Source organism: Mustela lutreola, chromosome 2, assembly GCF_030435805.1.
Source record: "Mustela lutreola isolate mMusLut2 chromosome 2, mMusLut2.pri, whole genome shotgun sequence".
In the NCBI taxonomy this organism is placed as follows: Eukaryota; Metazoa; Chordata; class Mammalia; order Carnivora; family Mustelidae; genus Mustela; species Mustela lutreola.
The window spans coordinates 96,404,457-96,417,884 of record NC_081291.1 but is presented as its reverse complement, the minus strand read 5'-3'; the positions used below and the strand labels follow the sequence as shown (position 1 = coordinate 96,417,884).

Below are 13,428 nucleotides of genomic sequence, written 5' to 3'. Positions count from 1 at the left end.
GAGGGCCACAGGGGGTGCTCCTATACAGGAGCCACCACATTGAATCCTCTAAGTTTGGGGGCCAAGAAGGAAATGTTTAATTGTGGACTTGCATGTTACATAATCCATGGTGCAGATACTTTAAAAAATGGACAATAAAGAACCTACTGAACATGCAGTTAAAAAATAATAATGCTTCTAATCCTTCCAGAAAGTAAGGATTCTATGTCTTGCAATGAGAGAGGGGCAGTGCGTGGGTGGTGAGAAGCCGTGTCCAATGTGCTCACTGGATCCCCCATACTTACAGCCTCTCAGACACTGACCTGGAGCCAGAGCTGCAGCCACTCTCCAAAGCTGCCATGTCCAGTGTAAAGCACCACGACCAGTTTGGTTGGCCAGGGGTGGGGGGGCGTGGTGGGGGGCAGTCAGTTGCACACACTCTTTTCCTTTCTTCTCTGAATGGTGATCCTAAAATTATACTACTTCCCAGAAGATGGGCCCTGCAGAACTGCACTGATGACCTACTTTTCAATTTTACCAAGCAGCAGATACATCAATTAATGTTGCTATGCTCCAGGGTTTGGTAGTAAGGCTGAAATTAGATTTATAGATTACCTGCCTCCATGCCGTGCGAGGAGTCAGAAACGCTTCATTTCCCCTCTCCTCCTGGCGCTGCCTGCTCTGGCCGTTCCTTCCTCGTCATCCCTTACCCTCCATTTCCCGCATTCCTCACTTGCCCCTGGCTCTTCTCCACCACCTGGGCTTCATCATCATGAAAAATCCTGGTGTCCCACATGCCCGCATGTCCTGGGCCCCACCCGGAAGGAGTCCTGTGCAGAGCGTCTGTGCGGGGTTTTGATTTTCTGCAGCCTTCTAGGAACGAATCTCCTCATTCCCCTGTACATTCCAGGGAGAGAGTCTGATCACAGTCCTCAAGTCATGTTGTGACTCGGTGAAGTACAGTCAGGTGACTCGTAGGAAATAAATGGCTCCTAAAAAGGTCTGGAGGCTGGTTCTAGAAAATACTTTTTCTCCTAACATTGTCTGCTATTCACTTTTATTTGGCTGTCTTCATGAGATCTCTGATTACGAATTAATGCCCCCAGGAAAGCATGGTCTATACCCCACTCTGACATGAGGGGTCTGGCTATAAGAACGAGAGACCACGTACACTCAGGAAGATTCCATTTTTCCTGCCATTCCCAAACGCTCTGGTGCCAGAAATGGCTTTTCATGTTTTTCACTCAACCAGCATTTACCAGGTGCTTCCTGGGTTAGGTACTCAGAGGGAAAGGGGGGTGTTCAGAATAAAGGGCGTTAAGCTGTACCCTCAAGGAGGCCATACTAGGCAATGTACATCGGCGCCACCTGTTGTCATCCCATGTCCCCTACCAGAAATAAGCCACTACTGCCTAAGCACCCAGAGGAGGCAAAAGTGCGTGCTTGCCCTGCTCAAGTAGCTTCAGTCTGGGCGAATGCAGCTTCCAGACAAGCTCCTCCATGCTGCAGACCCTCGGCCCTGAGTCACTACAGAGCTAGGCCGTGCTGGCTCTGGCCTTTGAACATACTGCTCAGTTGTTCCATTGTACCTGCTTGCTTCCTCTCCCCCTCAGTCTTCGGTATCAGTTAATTCTCCGTCTCTTTTATGCTTTTCCTGCCTCCTGCAGGAAGATTTACATTCTTCTTGGCTCATGATACCTCTTCACACCACACACAGAAACATAAAGAATCCGGGCAGATGACTGCTGGACGCCTGGAGCACTAGGGTCCTCAGAGAAAGGACCGCTGGGGCATGCTGTAGTCTTTAAGATGGGGACAACAGGACCTCCCATCTCTTATGTGTAAGATGACATCATGTTATTGTCCTCATCAAAATGTGGGGCCCGTTTCTGCCCACCCCGAATCTGGGCATCCTGTCACAGTGGTGGAAGGGTACCGTGGGATTTGAAGCTAAGTTACAAAAGTGGTCCAGCTTCTGCCTTCTTCTCATGGAACATTCGTTCTTGGGACGCAGCTCACTGTGAGGAAGCGCAAGCCGCCCACCTGGAGAGAGGGGCAGTGACCTCAGCAGACAGCCAGCATCAGCTGCCAGACAGATGAGTGAGCGAGACTTTGGATGATTCCAGGTCCTGGATCTTGAACTGCCCCAGCTGATACCCCATGGAACAGAAGTGTCCTCAACGAGCCCAGATTGCAGATTCATGAACAAAATAAATTGTGGTGAGCCACTGAAATCTTGGGTGACTTGTTAGTTAGCATCAGAGCAATGTCCCTTTCATTCTATGGGCCCAGAACCCAGGAGAGGGCGTGACCGCAGAGTCACCCCATGAATATTTCAAGACCAAGTGTCTGAATGATCCTTTGATCTACAGCCACAGCCACTGTTCAGTAGCTTTGGTGACAAACATAGCCTGCCGCTTGGTATTATCCTCACAAGTCCTTGCTCAGTAGACCCTGCTCTATTGAGATGCTGCCCATGCACCCTCTGCTCACAGTCTCCCCCTAGTCCCCAGCTGAGGCTTTGGTCCAAGGCAGGACTTGCTGGCTGACCTCTGTTCCACCAGCTGCCACTCCCCAGACACCGGCATTGTGGCTGTCCTTACCACCCCCGCTGAGTCACTCTGCTGTCCCACAGAAAGGCAAGCGGTTCCAGCGTGGTTCCATGTGAGCATGACTGACAATGACCATTTACACATCTCCCAGCCATAAGCCTTGAGGACCCCCACACCTCTGCTGCAGGCTGATTTGGAGTCAAGCCCAGAGAAGACCTGTGAAAGCTTGCGACAGTCTCTTCCTCTCCCACCCAGGAACGCCACCTTTGAGGGTGGGTGGCCCAGCCATCGGAAAGGGCAGCCTGTTTTATCTCTGAGCTGCAAATGAAGGGAACAGGCTGATAGGACAGTGCTGGGGAAAGGCAGTGATGGCCACTGGTGTCTGCTGGAGTCACACAGTTCATCACAGGTGCTGAGAGTCTCCTCAATCTCTGTGATTCATGCAGGTGCCCATGGCTATCCTTCACCCGCCTCTATTCACTCATACTCATCCAACAAGCATTTATCAAGGCCCTACTCCACGCTATCCTCCTACTGAGGGTTCCACAGGCTCCTCTTGTTCTATGCTTTTAGGAACAAATCTGTCAACCCCACTACTATTTCCAAAGCCCACCCACATTTCATCAGGCGATTCCTAAGCAGCAGGCTGTCCTCATGCAGACACCCCCTCCCTGCATCCAACATGCCGTCCATGCCCCCGAGCTGCTCTTACCCTGAGGAAAGAATCCAAAGCACCGTTCTCCATGAACTCGGTGATGATCATGACCGGCCGACTCTTGGTGACCACGCCTTCTAGGCGGATGATGTTGGGATGGTCAAACTGACCCATGATGCTGGCCTCACTCAGAAAGTCCCGACGCTGCTTCTCTGAGTACCCAGCCTTCAGTGTCTTGATGGCCACGTAGATTTCCCTCTTGCCCGGGAGTTTCAGACGCCCCTTGTATACCTCTCCAAACTCCCCTGCAACAAGAATGCAATCATTACCCATCTCCTTCTCAGTCTGCGAAACCACAAGGGCACAACAGTGGTGGGCACAGTGGCGCTCAGAGTGGAAATGTGATGGAAGCGATAGGGATGGAAACCGTGTTCTCCCATTTTAACTACGGTATCCTGGCCCTGATCAGTTCACGGCAAACACAGAGGTTACACTAATATAAGTTCCTTGCCTCAGTTCTTCAAAATAGTTCGGGTACCTAAAATGAAATTTCAGAGTCTATGTGAGTTTGTTTTTTCCTCGCGTTTGGTTTTTCATTTGTGTCCCAGCTGAATAATTGAAATGAAATGGTCAGTTTCACTTTGGCAGACCATAATTCATTTTTAGCAGAGCCTGGTGCAAGAACATCCAGGGGCCAGGGGATATGTTCAGGTTCTTTAGTGCTCTGAATGAGATGGATAGCATTTATGTTCCTACACTGCCCTGAAAGCTTCTGCGTCTACTGGGTCGCCCAGAAAGCAGACCCTGAGAAGTCAGGAAGGGAAGTTAGCAGACACCGTGCAGGATCGAAGAGGAGGGAACAGGACTGGTCAGACTCCCAAACCATGAGGCAAACCTGACCTTATGAAAAGAAAGGAGGAAGCGGGCATGGATAAGGAGATCTCCAGATCGCCATGCCACCCTGGCTGCTGTGGGACTGTCCGTTTCCTCCACCCCTGGGCTACTCCAGAGTACAGAGCACCCATGTCAGGAAGGCCCAGGCTCTGGCCTCCCACCAAGCTCAGTCACTGCTCGAGGCTGCCCGAGGCTGCCAGGAAGAGCTGGCCTCTGCAGGGAAACCTGAGGCAGGTCCTGAAGCCAGGGAAGCTGGAAGCCAATGGCTCTCTACACCCCCGGCAGCTGGACAGGCTGTGGTTTCTCTGAGCGAACGTGAGCGGCACACCTCCACGCGTGCCACACCATTTCAACATTTGTGCAGGACCATGACCCAGAGTAAAAACAATTCCGGTGGCTGGTGTTTCATAGCTGCTTTACAAAATCTGTTGAATCTTCTTAAATGGGCTTTCAAGAGCCGTTCTGTGATCTCCCCAGCACTGACATGTGTGGCAAAGGCCTGGCGGGAGATGGGGCACGACAGCTTTCTGCTGGGGGGACCTTCTTCTCTTTCACCTTCAGCTTCTGGAGGAAAATGATGGCGCAAACCGGGGGCAGATCAACGACAGGCCGAATTAGAAAAGCAAGGTAACATCCCCTCTGTGATTTGGTTGGGAGTTCCCTTTGTTTTCTGCTGTGGAAGTCACTGGAAGGGAGCTGCAGGAAAGGGTTTCTTGCGTGAAACTGCTCCAGAGTCTGTGAGATCGATCGGAAGCTAGGGCCGGAGCAGAGGTTGACACAAGCACCATGAGGATGAGTTCAACGTGGACCTGAGGACACAGACCATGTGTGACACTGGTTTCGACAGGAATCAAATGCTGCTTTGCCAAACTGCTTGAAGTCAGATGGAGTCTTGTTCATGTTCCTAGCTTGTAGTGCCCACTGTGGTCCCTGGCATGGGGAGGTGTGTCTATCAAAGTGGGGAGAGCATATTTACTGTTCCCTGTTTGCTTCTGCTTTGTCTGCTCTAGGGTTATGACCTGCTGGAGACTCCTCTAACCAAAAAAGTAGAAGTACCAGTATTTAAAAGACTATTCACTTCAGCATCTCTTTCTACAGCAAAATATTTTAGCCCCACAGCCAGGGAATGGCTGGAAAATGACACATCTGTCCTATGGAATACCAGGAGCTACGGAAAACTAGTAGATGAGTCACACGCACTGACTTCAAAAGATGTCCACACTGTCTTGCTCAATGAAGAAAAAAAGGGAAAAAAGCTATAGAATGTGAATGCAGTATGTACCCAAATGCAGTGTGTGTGTGTGTGTGTGTGTGTGTAGAAGAAAAACAACGAGGAGGGCACGCCTGGGTGGCTCAGTCATTAAGCCTCTGCCTTCGGCTCAGGTCATGATCCCAGGGTCCTGGGATGAAGTCCAAAGCGGGGAGCCTGCTCCTCCCTCTGCCTCTGTGCTCTCTTGCTCTTTCTCAAATAACTAATTAAAATCTTAAAAAAAAAAAAAAAAAAAAGAACACAACAGGAAAAATCCACATAAAATTTATTTTTAACTTCAGATTCTTTGTAAAAACGGTTGCCCTACAAGGTTGGGAATAAGAGTGGGGAAATAAAGCCAATCAACTTAATCTAATTCCGTTTATGTTATTTGAATGGTTACAATGAGCATTATTTTTTGTTGTTCAACTGAGTAAAAATTTCTTTAAAGGTACTTCACAGCAGGAGACCTGTCAGACATGTGTGTGTATGTGCTTGTGTATAGTATGTGTGTATACACATGTGTATATATTTGCATGCACATGTCTACATGTATGCATATGTATGTGTATACGCGTGATCTATAATATGAGTGTGCATCTATAAAATCCATCCTTCTGACACCTTGACCTAGCGAGTATTCAGTAACCACGAGCTGAATGAATACAGATACAGACTGCACATTTGATAAATGTACCAACTGAAGACTATCGGTTAGTATTTCCTCTTTGTTGCTATAATAACAAGTTACATTTTCTTTTAGTAAGAAGACAGTGGTTGAAGGAAAAGATACGGTAATATTTCTTCTTGGAGGAGACTGGACAATGATATCTATTGACCTACCATGTGCCAGGCAATGTGCTAGGCTCTTTGCATATCTTATCTCATTTAATCCTCAGGGCACCCTCGTAAGTTGGGTGTCATTATGCTCACTTTACTGGTAAGGAAACTGGGCCACAAAGAAAACATACCCCGGACCCTTCAGCTGTGATCAGAGCCAGGATTGCTGTCGATGCTCAGCCCTTTTCCCACCAGTGCCCCTCAGCAGGCATGCTCAGCAGTTGCCTAGAGTCACCATCCAGGGACCACCATGCCCCAGCTGTGCTGTCACTGTCACAGCAACGCTTATGTGGGGAACCGCAAACGCAGTGGGCCTAGCACATAGACAGATCTCACATTCATGGAGACTTCCTGTCTGGGAGTCAGATGAGGTCAGAATTTTTAGGAATCAGGATCTTCGTCAACGTCTGCATCAATGTGTGGAGTTGGGGACAATGCCCCAGGTGATTCTGATGTCCCCTGCGACACACACAGGAATGCCCTGGTTTACAACTTCTCTTCTAAATCAGTGGTTCCTGAAGTTGGCCACCCACCACAGAACCCTGGAGAGCAGGTATACTCTGAGCAAAGTTAAGAGACCTGGATCCCACCTCTAGGAATTCTGATTCACTTGTCTGGGTGCTCCCTGAGCCTAGACATACTTCAAAGCTACGCACAGGATCAGTTACATAATTTGTGGGTCAGAACCAGGTGCAAAATGAAACTGCAGGGCTTGTTCAAAAATTATGAAGGCTTTATATACCTGAGTAGAAAGAAAGAACAAGAGGCAAGAGACCGGCGAAAGTGTGGCTTTGGCAAGTCCTATCTGCCTAGACTGGTGTGGCTCACGCTCCTTTCTGAAGTGACAACTGCTATTTCACTGTTTAACCCTGTGGTTGGCTGGTTTCCAAGTGCGGCGTTCCTACTCCTGAGCTTGAAGTTGTATGCTCTGCTGGCGTTGCATCATATAGGTTTTTAAAATGATAAAGTAAAAATGGACTCTCCAGAGAGGATTTTCAGGACAGTGAATCCTCTCTGCCTGCAACTGTCACAGTGCCACGTGTCATTAGACCATTGTCCCAGTCCATACAGTATGCGACCCCGAGAGTGTACACTTCTGTAAAGCATGGACTTGGGATAATAATGATGCATCACGGTAGGTTTATCCCCCAAGGTACCACTCCGGTGAGGCCTGCAGAGTGGAGGACGCCGTGCGTGTGCAGAGCAAGGGGTATGTGGGCGATCTCTGTACTTTCCTCTTGATTTTGCTGCAAACCTAAAAATGCTCTAAAAAAAAAAAAAATACAGATGTTCAAAGCATGTGGTCTCCTTGAGTAGGGAGTTCCTACTTCTGTCCTCCGGACGGCTCCTGAAATTATCCCCTACAAGTTTTCAGCTCCTTGCCAGTTCCTCTTTCCTCCTTCCCTTGACAAAACGAGGAAGAAAGAAGTGGTTCAGTAGCATTAAGTGCCTCAACTATTATATATAAAATCAAAAGAGAAGAATTTTCAATTTTTGAAAATGAAACATATAACCTGCTAGCAGGTACTTCGACCGGTGGCTGTTGGCTATGTGCAGTGCAAATCTACACACATTTGCACTTTTTTTTCTTTTTCTTTCTTTTTTTTTTTTTTTTTTTTTTTTTTTTTTTTTTTTTTTTAGCAGCAGCATTTTGAAGTCACAAACTGCCTTGGGGGAAGAAAGGAAAGCAGAGCTTCTAGTTACTAATTCAAGCTTCCACCAGAAAAGGAACTTCTAAAGAATAAATTTAAACTAGGTTTTAAAGTAGGATTTCCAGCTAGTTTTATCACACTAGCCTGGGCAAGGTAAGTAGGTTATGGCTAAACCAAGGAGAGTAAAACCATGGCAGGCGATCTGCCACCTCCGAGCCCCGCACCTGGGACAGACATTCCTTATTGATCACAGCGCTATTCCTCCTTTTGGCGGGGCTCCCCAGGCCCCATTACTGGGCGGACAAGATGGAATGTGCTTGATGGCCATGGTGTGCATGATACTTAATACCTACAGGGTGACAGTGAACTGATTATCTCTCTTCTTAGGGCTGGCAATGGTCAGGCGACAACTGCCCACCTATAGATGACATTATTTCATAACGTAAGCAAGCACATATGACTGAAAATGCTGCCTATCTTGGTTCTCATTGCTATCCTTAGGTAGGTAGCTGATTATACTGGAAGAAGATGACTGGAGGACGGAAGAATGTGTTCTCTCCAGGAAATGAGGGGCACCTACCCCACGGGCATACTGAATTCTAGGACGAATTGTCACTACCAGTAAGGAAGCTCACATATCCCAAACCCCCAGGCAGAAGTAACATCCCTATATACTTCACTGCTCTTTCCCAGAACAGTGCCCAAAGTGGCAGCTATGTAGGGGGTTACATTCACCAGATTTGGTTGACTGTGTCTAGGTTTCAATTCTTGCTCTATTATTCACTCAGTTGGCGACACAATCTTTGGCAAGCTATCCTCTGAATGTCAATTTCCTCATCAGTTTAAACACACACACACACACACACACACACACACACACACCCTATCTCACATTAAGGGAGTGAAGTAAGGCAATGTTTGAAAAGTATGTCCACAGTGAGTGTTCAATACATTCCAGTTATTTTAATTATAAGTACTCAGGACATCTACTTGATATTCTCTTCTTGAAGCCTTTCCTGTTGTAACTCTTATCTAGCATTGAGGCCACCCTCACTTTGATTAAGCCTAGGAAAATCAGACTGGAAGGTGGATTTTCTACCAAAACACCCCCAAGAACCCATCTTCTTCTTCAAAGGAGAGAACCAGGGAGCCTTGTTGGTCCATTCCCAATCAGTGCACATCACAGATCCCCAACATCCAACCCTTTCCCCATAAGCCTGCCTCTCTCTCAAAAAAGTTTTCTGTAAAAATGCTGAATTGGCAGCTACTGGAGTCAGGAGAGGAGATTTGTTAATAAAATACAATTGCCATATCTTCCTTTGGAAGCCTCCCTCTAGTGTCACTTCTACCTACATTTCCATGCACTTGACAGTCATGATCGGGGCTGCTGTGTACAGCTACATAGGTTGCATACTGCACAACCCAGACTGCCATTCATGCTGGAGGGCCCAATTATAGATAGCAGCCTGTTTGATGCTCTGGGTGAATCTGTGGATTGAACTGATCAGAATTAACCAATGCATTGGAGTTGATCTATGGGAGGGCTCCAATGAGTCAGATTCATGGTCATGAAGAGCTGATATTTGCCAGATGCCAGAAGGCCTGTGGCCCTCGTTGAAGAGACCAGTGATATCCATTATCTGCTGTGGGGGATGAAGGCCAGCCTTCATCTCACTGAGCCACTTCTGGAGCGCCAAGTGAATCAGGACTCTTCACCTTCTTCTAGGTTTTCTCCATTCTCCTAAGCTCTGCCTAGTCGCCCCCAATTTTCCTCCCTGCTCTACTCGCCCCACCAAGGATCTACTTTCCTTCAACCATATGCAACAAACAGTTGATGGAGCTCCTGAGTGCCACACCAGGCCTGGCGTGGGACAAACAAAAACTCTGAGAATGCGTCCCCTTCATGGAACTTGGAGGGCGATGTTGAGAAACAGGGTCAGATGTTGAGAAAACCCACAGTTGCCACAACTCTTCAGCTTCAATACCTAGACTTGACTCTACTGCCTTTACTCACATGCATGACCACCAACGCCTACCCCTGGGGCCTGGCAGGGTTCCCTCCCTCCAACGGGTTTAATCCTGCGCCCCACATTTCTGGCCACAACCTTCATGTTGCCCCCCCCAATCGGTTCCATTCACCATGTTTGGATCCATTTCAGTTGAAGGCTACTTGAGCTACCCTACCACCCAACCATCCTCTCCACACTTCCAAGCAAAGTCCCATAACTTGTCTTCATGCCTCCAAGGCCTCACCCACTCTTCCCCATCATCTCCTTCTGGTCCAATCCAGACACAGCCTCTATCCAGTTTGTGTCCCTAGAGCCTCATTCCTGTCACCCAGCCTGTTTAGATGCCTACCTAAAACTCACCATCCTCCAGGGGATAAAATCCATACCCACGCCTCTGGAATGCCGAATCTCAGCCTGACTCCCCAGACTCAGTACTTGATGCTTACTGTCAGGAAACACCTACCTGTCAGCCTTCTCTCTTCCTTGTTCTCAGGATGTGTCATGTGGAGAGTCAGCCCATCCAAAGCCTTCACATCCTCAAGGGCCCTTAATGTCTCTCTTCCCTGGACTCTCTCCTGCCCTCAAGCCTCTCTTCCCATCTCCAGGCCCATGTGTTCCCTGGGGCCCTCTTTTCAGCTGTCAGTGGCCCACTGTTCTCTCGTGGACCAGCATGGTGTATGAGTTAGACTATCGCCCCACAGGGCAGGGGTTGACAGGCATTGTGCATTTCCCAGAATCCACCACAGTTCAGGCACAGGGTCAGTGTTTAATGAACGAGGATCTTCTTGAACTCTAAACAGAACCCCTTCAGCCACAATCGCAACCCATTTCTCGGGCCCCACATTCAACAGGTATGGGCGGGGTCCTCTGCATCCTTTGAAATAACCTTGCATGGTCTGCGAAGCTGGAGTGTGCTAGTAAGTGTTCACTGGGGAGCTCTCCAGAAAGCAAAGAAATGAAGATCTCCCATTTGTAGCATTTGCCAATTCCCACCATGTAAACACCCCTACTGGGGCTGATGTGGTCCCATCCACAGGTGTCACTGAACACAAGGCTAGAAAGAGACATACACTATTAGCTCTTGGGAACTGGTGCCAGCTGTCTCTGGCAGCCTGCAGCTGGAAGGTCATGTTCATTTCTCTCCTTAAGTCATGCAATTTTCCTCTTCTGTCATTGTCTCATTCTCTAATGAGTTTCACAAAAATCTTGTTCTTTCTACCAGTTTTCATCTTTGAAAGCTTAGGTCAAAGGTCATCTCCTTGTGAAGCCTTCCTGATGCCCCTGCTCATTCCCAGAACAAGGGACTGAATGCTGCTCTGGCTTGGCCCCACAGTGAACATATGACTGGCCGATATCCCACTAAGATTGTCAGAGCTCTGGGGAGGGGAGAGGGTTTCTGTTTGTCTATCTCGGGAGCCCCACGTCCAACATGCAAGAAGTATTCGATGAGAGTTTGTTGGGGGGGGGTACCCAAGCAGAGAAAGGACGAATGACTTCCGAGCCTTCTTTTCCTGTGTTGTTAGGATCTGCAGCCCCCTTTTTGCACCCTGCTCCCAGTCAGTCGGGAGGTTGAGAGCGGCAATGCCAACAACACTGTCTAAACATTACCTTACAAAATGCTTTTCTTTTTAACTTGACCTTCACACCAGCTCTTTTAGCACAAAGTAAAGTCAGTCTCGGTGAGGCGGGGTGTGCAGAAGCAAGAGTGGGGAGAGAGGAGAAAAAGAACTGGAGAGTGGGGACTGATTCCAGCTAGAAGCATCTTCTGGTAAAACTGCATCGAGTTACACATAGTGAATTAATATCCACAGGGATTAGCCCTGGAATTTCTGGATCGTGAGGAGGTGAGCGTCTGGTAGAGGGCGGTCGGCAGCGACCAGGCACAGGTCTTTACCTCGTACTGCTGGGTGTCTCCTGAAATGCTGGATGTATGCATCCCTCCCCACTCCCCCGTGAGCCTCGGAGAGGGCTGACCATCTCTGAGGAAGATGTACCAGCAGCGGCGGCCCAGGCTACACGAAAAGGGAAAGTAAAGGATGGAGCTGGGCCGTCGATTATCCCTTTATAGGCGGCCAGCAGTGGGTGAGCTCACCCCCAATCGTCACTCCCTGGCAGGGTCATAAAGTGAAAAGCCTTTTTACTCTTCCCCTGACACAGGCGGAAGGGGGCCGATGTGTGCTCTCTGGGGTGACATGCAGTCCAGAACATATTGCTCGAAGCACATGACATAAAAAACAACATTAAAATCACTAGCACCATTACCACATGACATAACAACAATTAATAACGTGAGGAAACAGGGCACAGGACTGAAAGCACGCCTCCCCGACACTCTTTCAAGTTCACTGCAGAAATCTGAGCCCCTAGGAGTAATCCAATTTATCTGGTATCCAGCCTTCCAAGGCATGATCCTTAAATATGTCAGCATCTAAGGAGGAAGAGAAAATTATCTGCACAGAAGTGGAAGTTGTGGTTCGGTAACATATTTAATGAAAGTCAATGCGAAACACGGATAGACTCATGTGGATCAGATTACGGCCAGCGGGCTGGGACTCAGAGGGGCTGGTGGGAGGGGAGAGGTGTGTCCCAACAGGGACAGTCCCAGCAGCCCCCCAGAGATGCCATGAGGGCGGAGCTCTTTAAGAGAGAAGCCAGAGCATGAAAATGGTGGCCTAATGGGGCAAGCTTTCAAATGTGACTTCCAATTTCACAGATGGCTTTGTGACCCCTCAGTGCATTAAGAGAAGCAGTGAATGGAAGGATAGTGACTTTCCTCCTAAAGATAATACATGAAGTGGCTGTCTGTAAGACTTCGACTGAGTGTATTTTATCAAGTTAAAATGTTACAGGAAGAGGCAACACCATGGCTCTCCAAATATTCGTATGAATAAAGCACTTCTAAACGTAGGAACTAAAAGGACGACGACAGCATTATGCACGAAGAGAGCTTGAATAATGGCTAACAAGAACTGGAGAAGAAGAAAAGACAAACAATGTTGTAGAAGAAAATAAAAGTAGGAAAGAGGACACAAAGCAGACACCGTTTTAAGAAGATTCAAAACAGGCAGCAGAGAAGACATAAAGAGGTTACTCATAAAGTGATGATATTTGGGGTTATTTTACTTGTTCACTTTTTAATGTGAGTCCATTGCCAAATTGACTCAACTACTGATCCATTAAGGAAAGATGAAAAATATAGGTCAGTTTTTAGGTAGGATCTCCTGAGAACAGCTCGGGCAGCTAGTCCTCTGCTGGGCTGAGTTTCTCTTCCAACATAGTAAGATGGTTGCATGCACACGTGTTTCTTGGAAGTGAAATCTGTCTTGGGTTACCGTCCTTATCATAGATCTTTTGTAGAAAATACACTTAGGGGGAGGTTTTTCTCCTAGAAACCGCGGTCCCTCTTCATTTTATCACGATCTCTCTCCAAATGCATTTGGGAAGGAATCTTGATCCAGAGCCCTGGAGATATTATCAGTGAGTGAGACACTATGTCCAGCTTCTAAAAATTACTGTTTCTTTCAGTCTTTTCCACTGTGTACCCTAGATCTCTCTCTCTGTCTGTCCACATTCAGTAGTCCATTTCCAGAGCTATGTC

At 48.0% G+C, this 13,428-nt stretch overlaps 1 protein-coding gene across 2 annotated transcripts in view; it reads right to left on the bottom strand.

Moving 5' to 3' along the window:
* EPHB1 (EPH receptor B1) overlaps window positions 1–13,428 on the bottom strand; it is a 419,068-nt gene that overhangs the window by 52,786 nt on the left and 352,854 nt on the right. For both annotated transcript variants that reach the window (XM_059162673.1, XM_059162675.1), the window contains exon 11: window positions 3,244–3,491. In XM_059162673.1, the coding sequence (XP_059018656.1) occupies window positions 3,244–3,491 (248 nt within the window). The remainder of the gene's footprint in view (window positions 1–3,243; window positions 3,492–13,428) is intronic.